Source organism: Aulonocara sp. 'chitande type north' Nkhata Bay, linkage group LG7 (genome assembly GCF_057382095.1).
Source record: "Aulonocara sp. 'chitande type north' Nkhata Bay isolate Kocher_YH1m ecotype deep benthic linkage group LG7, A_spYH_male_GT1.1, whole genome shotgun sequence".
Lineage (NCBI taxonomy): Eukaryota > Metazoa > Chordata > Actinopteri > Cichliformes > Cichlidae > Aulonocara > Aulonocara sp. 'chitande type north' Nkhata Bay.
In genome coordinates, this window is record NC_141350.1 from 17,084,677 (window position 1) to 17,101,318 (window position 16,642).

Sequence of the window (16,642 nt, forward strand, 5' to 3'; positions counted from 1 at the left end):
GTATCGAACGGTTCAATATCGATACGAGTATCGTTGCACCCCTAGTATAAACCTTTAAGATCCATCATGAGGACTTATATAAGTGACTAAACTGTACAGTCAATTTGCAGCATTTAAAGTAAAAGTGATTTGGGTGTAAAGTATAGCGTTAACGTTGGAAAAGAATAATTTCAGCAAACATACATACAACAACAATAAACACATGAAAATAAAGATTTATTACAATGACAGAATTTGAGCAGTAAAAATTAATTTCTTGTCAATCTAATTACAATCACTTCTATTTACATAGATATATATTTAGGGTATAATCATATGAAGCCATTTGATTGACTTAGGTGCAGAACCCATTATGGGACAGTTTGAACAGTGAATTCTCCACCAATACATCATTGAGACTTTAGATTGCAGACTCCAGTCTAAGAAGATAAAGTAAACATTTCTTACCCAAGCAGGAAGTGAACATTGTTTTAACATTGCTCTGAACGTGCTCTATGGTAACTTATGAAGTGTGAAAAGAAAAAAGAAAAAAAAAAAAAAAAGCTTTCTCAAACCACAAGAAATACCCACATAATTTATTTAGGAATCTGCTGGATAGACGTGTGTTCACATGTTATGACAGCAGCCGTGTCCACAGTAACTAATGGATAATTCTCTTTTTCACCAAATCTGTGCTATGGCAATCCAAGCACGACATTAGACAATTGCATTAAAAGCATAACCCAAAATTAAAGTCTAAAAATGGATTTCTGACATAGAAGCCTAAACTTTTTAAATGCATGTGGAAAAGATTCATGTGACTGTGCAAAAATAAAAATGGGTAAATCCCATCTCCACAAGAGAGCTCTAAAAACAATGTAAAAAGTAGTTACAGTAATTACAATAAAATCAATAAAAACAAAACGCACAAAACTGGTGACTCCAGATGCTGTTTACAGATTTCTGGGAGCACTGAGGTAAAACAGTTTCAGCCGAGGCAAGCACAGCCAGCAGCTTCACACAGCAGATATTAAAGCACAGCAGCCTCTTTAAAAGACGTGATCCATCTGTTAAAAAAAGAAAAAAGAAAATATTATTACAATATTTTAATATTATTAATATTGTCACTATATACAATAATAAATAGCATCTCTCTCTACAGTACTTTTGGGCAGTCTCTGGGCTGTCAGCTTTAAAAATGTAGTAAACTTTGTTTTTGTGGTAGAGTTTGAACTGCGACGTCTGTGAGGAATCAGCTTTTACAACAAATCCCAGCAGGGGCAGACTCTCCAAAGCTGCCACGTCCTGCATGAAGAAATGAAAAACAAACGTTGCAATAATTCTCTTTGTTCCAACTGCCATACTGAGCTTTTATTAATACAAGTAGAAGACTTTACCTCACTTGCTGCGTATTTGTACAGGACCTTGTCTTTAATGACGAACCATAACCTCTTCCCGTGCTTTTTAGCCACCTTGGACACTTGCAGGTACCCACTCATAGAGGAGTCGTCTGTGCTGGCCGTCACCTTTACAAAGTAAAATGGTAAATGGTAAATGGCCTGTATTTATATAGCGCTTTACTAGTCCCTAAGGACCCCAAAGCGCTTTACATATCCAGTCATCCACCCATTCACACACACAATCACACACTGATGATGGCAAGCTACATTGTAGCCACAGCCACCCTGGGGCGCACTGACAGAGGCGAGGCTGCCGAACACTGGCGCCACCGGGCCCTCTGACCACCACCAGTGGGCAACGGGTGAAGTGTCTTGCCCAAGGACACAACGACCGAGACTGTCCAAGCCGGGGCTCGAACCGGCAACCTTCCGATTACAAGGCGAACTCCCAACTCTTGAGCCACGATTTACCCAAGTAAAAGCAGTCTGATGAGTTTTCTGAACATTATATGAAGCCAAGTTGGGACACTGTAAAATGTAAATATAAACAGAATGCAAATCTTCTAAATCCAAATTTTTATAACAAGAATTGAAAACATTAAATGTTTAGAAATTTTACTATTTAATGAAAAATATTAACTCATTTTAAATTTGATGGCAGCAAAACTTCTCAAAAAGTTGGAACAGGGGGAAATAAAGGCTGGAAAGAACTTTCTATAACTAATTAACCTGGATACATAAAGTCTTCAAAAGATTCAGAGATTCTGGAGAAATATATCATGCAAAGAAGAAGCCATATGTGAACATGAGCTAGAATCACTGCCATCTTCTCTGGACCAAAACTCATTTAAAATGGACTGAGGCAGGGGTGTCCAACTCCAGGCCTCGAGTGCCGGTGTCCTGCAGGTTTTAGGTGTCTTTGATCCAACACAGCTGATTCAAATGGCTAAATTACCTCCTCAACATGTCCTGAAGTTCTCCAGAGGCCTGGTAATGAACTAATCTTTTGATTCAGGTGTGTTGACCCAGGGTGATATCTAAAACCTGCAGGACACCGGCCCTTGAGGCTTGGAGTTGGGCACCCCTGCAATAAGGGGTCTTCTGGTCCTCTGGTGGGGTCCACGGAACAGTTTTCTGCTTTCCCTTAGTCCAGGGGTAGGCAACTCCAGGCCTCGAGTGCCGGTGTCCTGCAGGTTTTATGAACTTTATGAGGAGGTAATTTTAAATCAGCTGAGTTGGATCAAGAACACATCTAAAACCTGCAGGACACCAGCCCTCGAGGCCTGGAGTTGGACACCCCTGCCTTATTAGCATTCAGTACAAAAGCCTGGATCTCTGATGGTTTGGGGAGGGTCGCACAAGAGCTTATGGAATTTGCAGCTTGCATATCTGAAAAGCCGTTATTAATGCTGAGAGGTATTAAAAGCAATATATGGTCCCATACAGATGAAATCTTTTTCAGTGAAGACCTTGTATACTTCAGCAAGAAAATGCTAAACTGCATACATCAACAGTCCCCTACTGAAAACATTTCAAGCACCATAAAACAATAAATACGTTAAAGAAGACCCAGGACTGTTCAGCAGTTAGAATCCTATATCAGACAAAAATGGGACAACATCCCTCTCTTGAAAGTCCAGCAGTCCAAAATTGTTTCTATTGTTCTATTGTGAATAATAAATAAACTACTGCAGTAATAAGGTTGTAATGGAAAGTGTATACAGATGAGGGCGACATATGAACTACCTCTTTGAGGGTTGCGGGTATCAACTTCTGCTTTTTGTGGAAAGTAAACGCAGTTCTTTTTCCAAGTTGATGGGTCTGTTCGCCTTTCTGCTCCAAAAGAACTTGGAAACACTGGTCACACACTCGAGTAAACTTGTTCTTTTTATATTCGAGAGGGAATTCATTGGAGGAGCAAGATTGGCACACAACCTGTGGAAGAATAAAGCACAAGTTTTACTTTTTTTGCCCTTCCATCTCTCCCTCATTCTGGACAGTAAGCATGTTGTACAACTGATGCCTCACCTTTCCGCACGCACGGCAGTGATGTCTCCTCCACGTTTGGGTGAACTTGGAGGTGCAGACCATACACATGGAGGCCCGCTTGTCAGGGATCCATATGGGGGCTTTGGATCCCAAAGGAGCACCATCGCCAACATCAGTGCCATCCAGCTGAATATGAGTGGTACAAAAAAAAAATGAAGGCACACAGGAGTTTCAGTGGCTGCTCATACAATGTTAAATGTTGCTCACATATTGCAACAGCCGGAGATGTACTTTTTTAAGTGATCTTACCACATCTCGAGGCTTGCCAGGGGTAAAGCTGCTCGTCTTCTTGATGTGTTCACTGATCGCTGTGGAAATCGTTTCAAGCCATTCGTCCTGTTCCTCGGCCGAGCTACAGAAAGAGAAAACAGAGCATATGTAAAAAAAACAAAAAAACCCCAAAATAGATTCAAGAAAAACAAAAAAGAAGAACATACACTAATGAAATAAAATGTAATAACAACAACAACAACAACAACAACAACAACACACCATCTTAAATTACAAAGGCCTCTTTCATTTCTGATCATTACCTCGCGGAGAGAATGAAAGAGCGCTCCACGCTCACGATGTTCAGCTCGTTCTGATAGGCCTCTTGACTCGGTTTGCTAACCTGTAATTATTTTCACTGTGAGCCGTGATGCCAGGATAAAGATGATCTCGTGATGTGAGAAAATGTGAAAATTGACAAACAGAATAAGAATGAGTTCTCACCTTCATTCCTCTGAGGGGCAGCGTGTTTTTGAACATGTACTGGCCTGACTGAACGGGTTTGGTGTACAGCAACATGTCGTTAAACTAAATGGAAAATGACATGAAACATTTTCATTCTGTCATGACCATCGAGTCTCAAATACACCAGTAATAAGATCATAAAAATGTGGGGAAAATATCAAACAAATGTCGAAAGACATCTGAGCACCATGGAAGCTAAATCTATTAATCAAGCCAAGTTCCTTATATCAGCTCAACAGAATGTATGACCACATGTTTTACTAGGAAGGGAACCATGAGTGGAGGCACATGACAGAAACACTGCTGTTCGATTGTGATTTGGTTATGAAAGCATAAAAGGAAATATCGACTATACCAGGAAGAACATTCTGGGCTGCATAACTTTCCTCGACAGCTTCATCAAGATCCCCTCTTTAAGGTATATCTGGAAAAAAAAAAAAAGGGGGGGGAGAGAGAAATCACAAAAGTGTAAATTAGCAAAAAATATCCCTCCCCATATTTTACTTTATCACTCTTCTCACTGCCTTTTCTTTATCCAGAACTTCTTCGTGCAACATGTGAAGAAAAGTACTTTGCAGAGCTTGAAGTTCATTATTTTCTCCAATTGATGGCCTAGAGAAGGTCAATATTAGCAGCCCGCCTTAATAATCACGTGGCAGCATGGTGGCTCAGTGGTTAGCAAGAACATCCTGGACTCAGGCACACTCCCGTGTGCTGTTTTCATGGTGTCCCAGTGCTTGTGTGGGAGCTTCAGTTTCGCCCATCAATAAATAACATGCTACGTTAACGCTGCCTACGTCAGCCCAGGAAACTCTTGCAAAACATATTGTTAATCTCAACTGAGGAAACATTGCGTTCCCACTTTCTCACCAAGTGGAACAACTCAGTTAAATATGCCCAAGCATAGTCAAATAAACCAGACTCTGGTGGTTACACCTGCTTGAGTACAGTATGTATCGCCTAACGGGAAACCAGTTTAGCTGCTTCAGTTTTTCCCAGAGTCCTTCATGCTGGAAAAGCGTGATGGCTCACTGGGACATTAGAATCAGAGAGACATCATCCGTGTTAGCACAACCTTTGCTTGTCCTACATTGACATTGCCTGTGTACGTACAAAATCTTACAAAAGCTTTATGACCTCACCCGGCCAGGCTGGACAATCTCATGGTTGCCAATCAGACGGCACTGGACACGGATCAAACTCTGGAAGATATCCTGAGAAAAAAAACGAGTGGAATGTGTAAGTAACGTGTATTAGGGATTTACCATGTGATTGCTTATCATGAAATTTCTATTTTGCTCTCACCCCTTGTTTCATGAAGTCATTTGCATGACTGGCCACCTCTTTCACTATAGCAAGGGCAGCTGAATGGACACAAATTTGTAATTGTCACACACATGACATGAAATATTTCCATTCCACTAACACCATCAAGAATATTTACGGATCTGCAGGTTTAAAGAAATTAATAAAATAAAGGTTATGTCGTTACCTTCTGTGTCTTTGTAGTCGTCTGCATCTTCAGGCAGGTTTTTTAGATAATCTAAAACAAAATAAAAACATTTAAGTTTTGCTATCAACAGTGTAACCACAACAAGTGATCAATAAGTACGCAAATGGGTGTTAAGGGCTCAGTCTCTATATCCAATTCCTGGAATGATTCAGAACTTAAATCCTGGATGAAAAGGTCTTCAGGTGTTTACGTAACGCAGCTATACAAGAGTGACGTGGGAAACATTCATCATATGTTGGCACTGACCGATTAACCAGACTCGTGAATCCACAAGCTCACTCTTGTTGAAGCTTATGTTATGTCACCAAATCTGATTCGGACCCTACTTCAAAAGCCTTATTATACAAGGAGTCAAGAAGGAGCACAAAAGATTTTCATAATAAGCACCAGAGGGCAGCATGATGCCTGAGATGAGACATCAAAGGCTGCGCCAACGTGTACAGTTTAGGAGTCCAAAACTACAACAGTGAGCTGAGTTTGTACTTAAGTTAAACTCACCTTTAAGTATTAAATAAGAAACATAAAAGATCTATTTCAATGACTCTTTATTTACAGGTTTACCTGTGAGTAGCAGCTGGTACTGAGGAATCCTCTGTACAGGTTTTAACAGGTAATGCTTCAGAGCCAAGCTGGCGCAGCGTGGACTAGCCTTAACAAAAAAAGAGAACAAAACCAAATCAACATTTAATGGTTTTTGTTTTGTTTTTGAAAAAGGGAGCAAAGACACTTACACACAGAACAGGTTGAGCACCATTACCTCAAATTCCCGTACTACTGCGCCAAATGCTGGATTCTTCTTAGTCTGCTCATCCAGGAGAACCACATTCCTGTCAAACTCACGAATGTATGTCGAGTACATCTTCAGATAGGGCCCCTGTTTCAGGAAAATGTCTGCTACCTGGGGATTCTCGTTCCTGTAAACAAAACAGAGCGAAAAGAAAAACACTGGTCAGTTCCTCGATCCATCTATGTGATTAGGTGGGGGGGGGGGGGGGGCATACTTTGGTCCATACTTTTGTTTTATAGTATCTATTTTTTCTCCTATAGAGTAAATGAATAATCAAAAACATGTGAAAATATATATTCTTACCCAGAGCTTGAATACTTCCTTGTGGATCATGAACAGAAAAAAAATCACCAATGTTCTGAGTTTCCTCTTTACCCGACTAACCACACTTTCAACAGGCACTAACAGCACCACATAGGTATCGTGACTTGATTTAAGACCGTGGGCATTAGTATGGAGTTAAAACATAAAAACATCCCTCTTCCTCTGAAGACTATCAGTTATTACTGCATGGTTTAGCTCCCAATCGGCAACAAGAGCACATGTAAAGCTCTCAGTAAAAAAAATAAATAAATAAAAAACTTTGTTATACCATTTAGCTATTCTTTGTCTCAGTTCGGAGAGGAGGTTTTGGTTGAGTTCGTAGAGCTGTGGGAGGGAGTACAGTATCTGGTTTAGAAGACGGTCCTCAATCACAGGCTTCCCACTCTGGCGAGAGGCTTTAGACACTGCATCACGGAAGTCCTGTTGATAGACAGATAAAAAGTCAGATGGACACAGCTTAAGTGCATTCTTAAAAGACAATTAAATTCTGTTTTATTTGCATAGTGCTAAATCACAACAGCTGCCTAAAGGCACTTTATGTTGCAAAGTACAGACCCTACAATAACACAGAGAAAACCCCAAAAATAAAATGACCCCATATGAGGAAGCACTTGGTGGCAGTGGGAAAGAAAAACTCCCTTTTAACTGGAAAACTCCGGCAGAACCAGGCTCAGGGAGAGGCGGCCATCCTCTGTGACTGGTTAGGGGTTAAAGGGGCAAGACAGGACAAAAGACGCACTGTCATTCTTATAAAATAAAATCAGGACCAAAGAAATAATAAATACAGAGCAGCAAACACTGAGGGTACCATTTATGGTTCGCTTTCTGGTGGTTTATAGCGGCACATGGCAAATAAAACTGCCAACAGACCATGTACCCAGCAGAGAGCTCCTGTGGTTAACGTGCGATTTCCTCCTACTAAAAAAAATTAAAAGCATATACGTTTCACGAGACTACGCTGCAGACAGTCAGCGGTAACAAACGTGTGACGTTTGTTGAGAAAAAGGCCAGTTTGGTTATCTCGTTTCCATTATAACACATGGGTTAGACAAACAAAGCAGCTAAATCAAAGTAGCTTTTATTGTCTGCATTTAGATCCCGAAAACGAGAGCATCTAAGAATATGCATTACCAGATAAATCAGATAGAATACACATGCTGTGGTGAGTGCTGATGTCCGTTTGAGTACCTGACAGAGCTGGGTAAAATAGAAAGCCACTTCAACATTGCTTTGAACTTCATCTGATCTGTTCTTCACAAATGTGCAATCCACGGAGACTCGAGCGCTTCCCGTGTATGCTATACAGTCATAGATGGGAGTCGTCACTCAAGGCTACTACATCTTACGTACCAGCCCTGATCAAATTTCCTCACACTTAACACTGCAATTCCTGAATTTATCACATCTCCTCTTCCTGAGCAGATATGATGAACTGTCAAGAAAAAGCGACTCAACAAACAAACAGAAGCAGATGTGGAGATTCTCGTAGAGATAGGGAGTGCTTTACTTCACCGATCTAAGAGTGGGTTGGCAAAGACTTGGTTAGACTGGTTGGACGACACATAAAAAATATTGTTCTTCCCTTCTTGTCGCACAGCAAACACTGCAGGGGAAGTACAGCATAGGAATCAGATCATTTTTTTGGCAGCGGTTAAAACAACGCGACTGTGTATCATTCAGAGCAAGTATAGTGTTACAATAAGAACCTTTTATTGCCAGAAGGACGGAGAAAAGTCTATTCTGCCCTTCTATGAGGATCAAATCAAACACATATGGAGAATGTGGGCTCCGACACTAGACCAGCACTGGCTCAAATATATACCCACAGCTCTTTTCATGGCAAACACAGTGGTTGCTTTTGTTTAAAAGGGGACATGTGGAAGTACTCACAACATGAAGCAGCTTCAGGACGTCAACAAACCTGGAAAAACAAAATACAGTTATAATGGTTACGCAATCGCTGCCTCCATACAACAATACATCATCATGTTTTGTGAGGTTTTGACATACATGTGTGTCTACCCATTACAATGAAGGTGAATGGAAATTGTTTTGTTTTTTTCCAGTCAGGCGCTTACACACAGATTCTGCAAGACTCTACCATCTGTTGGGTGCAAGTGGACCAGTGTGTCAAACATATGGCCCAGGGGCCAGAATCAGCCTGACAAAGATTCCAGTCAGGCCCGCTGGAAGGCTTTGCAAAATGTGAAGGAGTTCATAGATTTTGATCATTTAACTGTACTTTCACGTTTTACAGCTTTCCCTATGGAGAAAGACCTCCCCCACTGCCATTCATACTACACCAAAGTAGTTTTTTGTTTTTTTATATATAGCACATTTAATGACAACAGCAACGCTGACCAAAGTGCTGTACAGAAATCCAAAATAACTAGTACCAAGTAACTTTTATTATTAGCACCAAGTACCTCTCATACTGTATTAAAAGCCAGTGGATACAAATGTATTTTTAGATGAGATTTAAATTGATTGACAGTAGGAGCCTGTCTGATGTGTTGGGGTAGATTATTCCACAGTTTAGGCGCTACGACCCAAACGCTCGATCGCCTCTGTGAACCAGCCTAGACCTTGGTATGGCTAAAAGCAAAAGATCATTTGTTCTAAGAGATCTAGAGGGCGCATAAGGCTGCAAGAGGTCAGACAAATACCCAGGAGCCTGTCCATTCATAGCTTTATAATCAACAATAACATTTTAAAATCAGTTCTGAAGTGAAAAGAGAGCCAGTGGAAAGAGGCAAGCACCGGGAAATACGTTCACATCTTTTAGTTTGCATCAGAAGGCGAGCTGCAGCATTCGGGACCAACTGCAGTCTTGCAAGGCAGGTCCGACTAATTCCAACATATAATATAGTTAAACAATACAAGACACACACCAGATGATCTGGATGATGAGCTACTAGAACTTTTTCTTTAATATTTCATGTAGAAAAACTGAGATGTACTGTTGAATTTGCACTTCTTAACAATTAAATGTTTAGTTAAATGGCTTTTTCTCCAGTCTTTTCCCCCCAGTGTGTAAGTTAATGTTGCAAACACCAAGAGAAACTTTTAATCTACAAAAACCCACAACAAACCTGAGAGACAGACATCCCAAAATCTGGGCAAAATTATCCTAGACTATGTGCACACGTGGAGTTCAAGAAATGCAAATGAGGGGAAAAAAGGACACTCACACACTCTCAGAGGTCATAATTTCTTGTGCAATGTTGAATATCTTGTTTTTCTTCTTTTCACTCGCCGTCTGATGAAGACAATCAATAAAAACAGTACAGTTTGAATAAAACAGTACAGTAAATGTAGCACACACACTGCTCGCAGCAGACGTACAAGATGCAATAATAATATATTAATCTATTAGAAACAGCATGAGGATGATGCTATAAATGTTTTTGTTTTTCTTGTTAAAGGAAGGCGTGTTCTCCCCTGCAGGACTATTTTGCCTGCATCCTTGAAATTCCTGCAATGAGCAAACCCTGTCAGGATCTAACAGCTTCTGCTCCTCACCGTTTTCTCCTCTGGCTGCTCAGGGTCACCTTTACTTGAGTCAGAGCTGCTGTCATTCTCGCCTTCGTCTTCTGAGGTGGTCTGGATAAAGTCATCATCAAACGGCACCTCAAGAACAATGTCTTTTTCAAAGGAGCTTCTGTAAAAAAAAAAAAGTCAGAAACACATGTTAGTCAAAGAGCAAAACAGGGACCGACAAACACAAACAGGGCAGGTAGTCTTGACACACAACTATCTGAAGGCATTTATTCTGCATTTGAAAGGCGCTGACACACCTTTAAAATACACATGGCACACGAGCGAGGGGAAGGGAATTTCAGAAGAATGAGGAAGATTTCTGATATAAAAAAAAAAACTCTCCTCAGCATTTAATCCCAAGAATTTCTTATACGGGAGCATTTATTATTAAAAGTCATAGAAATGCACACAGGAAAGGGAGGACTTGACACCTTTAAATGTTAAATCTAATTATCAATACAATCACAAGCCTACTCCTACTGCATCTTTTTACATCTGCTCACAGAACTCAGAAATAAGGCACCGTCATCATCAGCAGTTTTAACAGGACTTCACATGAACAGCTAACAGGAAATTGTGCCAAAGATGCGCCGCATGTCTAAAATGCCACAATTCCCAGAGGATTCTCAGAAGGCACCTCCCTGAACAAAACTTACAAAGAAAGAAAGCAGACAAAGCTAAGGGTCTGTGCCCCCTTTACAACCGCTGTAGTACTTCGCAGTGAGCGGTCTCTGCTATGAGCCAACGTGTTTCCAACATGTGAGTGTTTGAACCAAAGCGCTGCGACATGCTAAGCTGTTGGAGGCAGCGTGTACAGTTACACAAACTGTAATCCTGTTATCCAGCTGACTTCTGCAAAACTGCTCATTCAAAACCAGACATGTGAAATTCTTTGCCTACTAACAGGATTACTACAAAGATTACTTCAGGGAATATACACACAGGAAAAAAAATAAATAAATTAAAAACTGGAGCCAATGAAGACGCAAACTCAGAAACATTTAAAAAAAACAAAACAGAAAAGAATAAAAAAGGGTCAGTTCAACAAAAGTGCAAAAAAGTAAAAACGTATCTATTTAGCACTGATCTGCTTCTTATGATGAATGTATGTAGATCTGCAGAAACGGCGCAATATCTAACAGTGCAAACACAAATCTGTACATAAACAGATTTAATGCACAAATCTGTGATATTTTCTCAGCTGAATTTGTTCATAATCTGCAAACAAAGTTAGAACATGTTCAGGAACAAATAATAGAAAGCACATCTTAAAACTTTACTACAACTACCACTAATAATGTTGATGATCAAAAATATTTCACCCATCCGTTTTCCACTGATTCAATTTAGGATTGAAGGTGGAGGGGAGACGGCAATTGTTTGGACAAGTCACTAAAATATTGCAAGAAAGCCATTTACAGTCACATTCACATCTATGGCCAGTTTAGAATCACTAAATAGCCTAAGATCATGTCTTTGGACTCTGGCAGGAAGGCGGAGTACCTGGAGAGGAAATGCAAACTCCACACAGAAAGAGCGGCCAGCCCGTGGATCAAACACAGGAGCTGCTTGTTATGAGATGACAGCGCTGTCCAGCACAACACCGTGCCACGGTAACACTTTCATTAGCCATTATTTACAGTTTTCCAAAATGACAGAAACAAAATAAAACACTAATAGAATTAAATTAATGACAGAGGACAATAATTAGATTAAATGTAAAGAAAATGGGAGCAAGAGTAGACAGTGACTCAACATATAGTAGTTTAACAAACCAATACAAAGACCAAACAAAACTCGTCCTTCACACATGACACATTTGGAACAAATGTTCCAGTTACTATGATTATTTAAGTATATCTTATCCTGGTCAGGTACTTCTTCTCAATGAATGATAAGATGATGGTTGGCAATGTCGCGTGCATGCTGGAGGATGTTTTTCGTTTTGTTTTTCCAGTAAGTGTAGTGCCTTTTTTTATTTTTTTAATCTTGAGCTGATAGATCGCACGCTCCTTCCTTCATTTTGTTCTGGTCTGTTCATGCAAAGTCTTTTCTATGTTTATTGTTTGACTGATTTTTAAACCCTAGTCTCCAGGAAAATACTAATCATCAGCTCTATTATCTGAAACAGTTTTGAAAGGTGTTGCTGTTTTTGTGGCTTCCTCCTCTGACACTACTGTTTCCATTTCTTCACCCCTTATTTATTTAGTACTAACTTAATGCATCACCATCATCACTTTCTTCATTACATCTTAGTGTTGATCATGGCATGCAGATTGCAGATTATTCTAAGTCACTACAGAACAAAACTGGCCAGTGGACACGCTTCATGAATCTGACGGGAATTTTGTGAGAAGCATAAGCACGTCACCACCCGCACATTTGTGAACAAAGGCCAGAAACTCCTTTTGTTCCCCTAATGCACACATCACTAACAGTTTTATAAACATATATACTTTTTAGCATTAGGTAGTTATAGTTGGGATTGTAGGTTTTTGGTTTGAAAACAAACAAATCTAACTATTCAGTAAAAGGACTAGATGTTGTAGTCCCTGATAATGGACTGATAACGGATAATCATTGTAAAATGAAAAATAAAGTCTTATATTGAGTTCTGATGAAAGGTTTCCTCTTTAAGCAGCAGATTTTTAATTCTATCACCTCCACTCTATTGAACTGAGCCTTTAAGAAGAGAAACAGGTGTCGTTTTAGCGTCTTCCTAACACCAGATAACCGCAGAGCTGCAAACACAAAGACACTGTGAAAGTGCTTCTTAAACCACAGAAATGTGGATTGCATTGATCTAGTATGTATTCTTCCCTTCTAGGCTAAAGATTTGTCTCTGCCTGTAATAATAACAACATGTTTATACTTTAAATTTGTGTAGTTTAAGTCAGTGTGTCAAGGCTATGCAAGCACACCATACCTGTCAAACTACCCTGACAGGAATTAGAAAAACAAACAATGCGAAGGCCCTCTGCGCTCTTCCTTTTCGCCCTCTGTCATCAGAAACATATTTTGCAGATGAATGGTTGTTTAAAAGAAATTTCAGGACACAATGAAGAACGTGCTGTTAAAAATAAATCAGGTTTAGAGGTAGTCGAGTACATCAGGTCTACCTGTCACAGAGTGCTGGTGTCTGTTGGTGGTCTTTCTCCAGGGACATATATGGATCCTGCTCCTCATAAATGCCCTCATTATCATACACCGAGCTCTCCGAGGAGTCAGGGTGTAAGTATAAGCCCTGTGGGTCAGTGTAAACTGAGCTCTGCCATGGTTTAGGCTGTGAGTAGGGGTCCTGAGGATATGGCCCTGAATTTTCCACATTGGCGAAGTCTGATATCTCCTCATACACAGGGCTGTCCTCAAATGGGACAACTTCTCCTTCATTTTCTCCGTCCACATTTTGCTCAAACTCAGTAAATGGAGCGGAGAATTTACGTTCGGGATAGTTCTGCCATAGGCCTTCGTCGTTGTCAACACTTAGTTCATTATCATCGGGAGTGTAGTCTGGGAACTGGTCTTCTTTTTCCGTCTGCCTGGGTAACCTACTCTTTGATAATTTCAAGGGTTGTTTCCGGAAAGAAATTGTCTTCTGTACTTTTTTAGAGCGAATGATGTCAGCGCCGGAGAAGGACTTGGCTTTGCTCACACTGGAGCGAGAATGCCTATTAACTTCAGCTGCTGGATGGTTACCGCTTGATTTGTCAGTGGAAGGCAGAGGCGGCTCCTTCTTTTTCCCGTGTCCTTCAAACTCCCTTGCTGCTCTCTCCTCAGATGATCCCTTATTCTGATTCAGCAGCTTCTTTCTCTGGGGCTTCTTTGGAGGTACTTTACCCATCCCAGTTTTCTCAACTGTGGCAACAGGCTGGCTGAGGGCCTGCTGACTATGCAAAATGCCACAAGCTTCCTCCTCATCACCCTTTGCTTTCCTCTGAATCTTTTTATTATTCTTTTTAGCGGAGAAATCCATCTCATAAGTGCCACGGCCCCAATCGAGATGTTCCCCTTTCACGTCCTTTGGAATTGCCTGAGGAGCCGAGCTCAGTACTTTTTCGAGCTCAGACAGAAAAGGTTTTTTCTTGGGTGGAGCAGCTGGAGGGGGACAAGTTTTCACTGACGGAAAAGCTGGCAGTTTCTTTTCACTTTCAGGTGCACTGACAGACAGTGATGATGTGCCCTTCCTGTCTGGTGACACCGCCACATTTTTGGTGTTTATTTCTCTGCCATCTTGGCTTACAGACTCTTCCTTCCCCTTCTCCCCCTTTTCCTTATGGTCCTGAACAGCTTGCCTGGGTTTCTGTGGTACAGGGATAGGACTGGGCTTCCTAGGGGGAGCTGGGATTAGTTTGGGTCGTGGCACACTGAGAGCATCTTCCTCTGGTACTTGTCCAGGTACACCGTCAAGAATTCCATCATTTGCCTCATCACCCCGCGTTCTGTGAGGAGAAGTCGGCCGAAAAGCCACCTTAGGACGGGAAATATTAGTATTTACAGTGACATTTTGGTAAATAGCATGTTCGTCTTGAACAGACTGATAGTGAGTATGGGTGGGAGAGGCGTTCGTTGTTCTGAAGTATTCATTGTTTATTTTCTCTCTGCTATGATTGCGGGTGCCTTGAGAATTGACGCACGTGCAGTTGTCACTGCTGCACAGACAAATAGGAACAACGTAATCCCAGTCAGGCCTTTTGCTCTCGTGCGGCAGTCCATTTTGGGAAGCAAGGCGACCTACAGTCTGGGGGGTATCCGACGCAGATGTCTGACGTGGGCTCGTCCAGACAGTGTTGAATTTAGAGGGGCAGGGTTTGGGGGCTAGCGCCGGTTTCACCTTCATCTGCGTGCCAGGAGATGGTTGCGAGAGGCCACCTTTTCTAGGGATCAAAGGAGATTGCCGTGGACTTTCGTAGTAAGGCAGCTTTGGTTTAGGGGCCACAGGTGGCTTATGCATGCCTGGGAATAGAGAAATGAAATATATGAAGTTGGGACTTGAGGTAAAGTTATTTCCTCTGAGGGAAAACAACATCTAAATGACTGTAACCCTGACTATAATGTAATGACTGTGTTTTCTTTCACTGCTGATCCTAACCTTGGTATACATCATAAACAACCTCTCCAAGGGTTCAAATATCACATGATTTATGTTTGCCCCTCTATGTAGCAGCACATTACTCCAACTAATAGCTCGCGTCAACACGCAAAAGTGGGGGATTAGCAGGTGGGAGATGAAGAGTGGGAGAAGCAGTAAAAGGCAAGCCTGTTGACAAGCAGGGTTTTCAAATATTTCCCTGTTCAACAAGACACAGTTTGAACTGCTGACTGCGAACAAAATCAATACAAAACTCGAGATAATCAAATGTAACTTCATTTAGAGCTATGCTGTTTAAATGACTACCGAGCAGGCTAAACCTAAACAGGTGAGATTTATACTGTGTAGGAATAGAAAGAAAAAACATGCTGAACTACAGTATAGAAGTACATCTCTGAGCATTTACTATTTCCCGATTAGCCATTATAAGCTCACCGTGTTCACGTATAAACCAGAAAAGTCATCGAACGGGGAACTTACCTGAGTTCATCATCGCTCCACTCACTTCGCTTCTGTTTTTCTTTCTTTATTGTTTTCCGGTCCTTATATTAAAAATAAATAAATAAATAAATCAGTGAAGACAAAAGTCCTTCATATCCGGATAAAGTTCAGATCGTCGATTCATAATGTGTCAAATAATCGACATTTTCTTTGATTTTAACCCGAGCGGCACACGTGATTCCGCCGCAAACAAGTTCTTCTCTCTGGCGCACCGGCTGTTGATGTTCTGCGATATGTAGCCAGCCAATAGCCGCGAGCTTCCTTTTTGTTTCCGAGGACGATCCACTAGAGGCCCCCCAGGAGCCACAGACGGCCAGAGTCAATCTTTGCATCCAAATCTTCCACAAATTGGCATTATTATGAGTTGTCACACTGTAAAATCTCTTCTCCACGCGGAAACAATAAACACTGACTTGTAGTAAGATTTAACGCTGGCTCATGACTGCTCAGGAATTTTGCAAGGTGCCATGCACGCATATCTTTCCTCCTACATCATCTTTTCTATTATTAATGGTATGACTAAGAAGCCAAAATTATGCCAGGAAGCCAGCAGCTCCTTTGTAACACATATTTTACGCAGAGGAAGAAATACTTGAAAAATATATATATATTTCCCATCAGTTCCCTCCTTGTGTCAGCAGGTTGATTCTGCATTTAGTTATTTACAGGAAGTCACAAAGAAAGTCAGATGACTGACAGCTTGACTTGGTGAATAATATGAAGGA

General features: G+C 41.0%; 1 protein-coding gene across 2 annotated transcripts; it reads right to left on the reverse strand.

Moving 5' to 3' along the window:
• Positions 1–232: 232 nt before the first annotated feature.
• Positions 233–16,314, reverse strand: LOC147324919 (FYVE, RhoGEF and PH domain-containing protein 6-like). 2 transcript variants are annotated; one of them, XM_086299099.1, is made up of 20 exons: positions 15,897–16,314; positions 13,447–15,280; positions 10,310–10,448; positions 9,979–10,046; positions 8,678–8,708; positions 7,056–7,207; positions 6,434–6,590; positions 6,238–6,325; positions 5,656–5,706; positions 5,469–5,527; positions 5,306–5,377; positions 4,519–4,587; positions 4,143–4,226; positions 3,962–4,041; positions 3,678–3,780; positions 3,408–3,554; positions 3,126–3,314; positions 1,377–1,505; positions 1,145–1,284; positions 233–1,046 (listed from the first exon to the last, which is right to left on the reverse strand). In XM_086299099.1, exons 1-20 carry the CDS (start codon positions 15,907–15,909, stop codon positions 1,010–1,012), a joined length of 3,642 nt encoding a protein of 1,213 aa, XP_086155225.1. In that variant the 5' UTR covers positions 15,910–16,314; the 3' UTR covers positions 233–1,009. The 2 variants fall into 2 exon arrangements, with proteins under 2 accessions (XP_086155225.1, XP_086155224.1); XM_086299098.1 differs by lacking the exon at positions 15,897–16,314 and having other exon boundaries at positions 13,447–15,353.
• Positions 16,315–16,642: the final 328 nt, after the last annotated feature.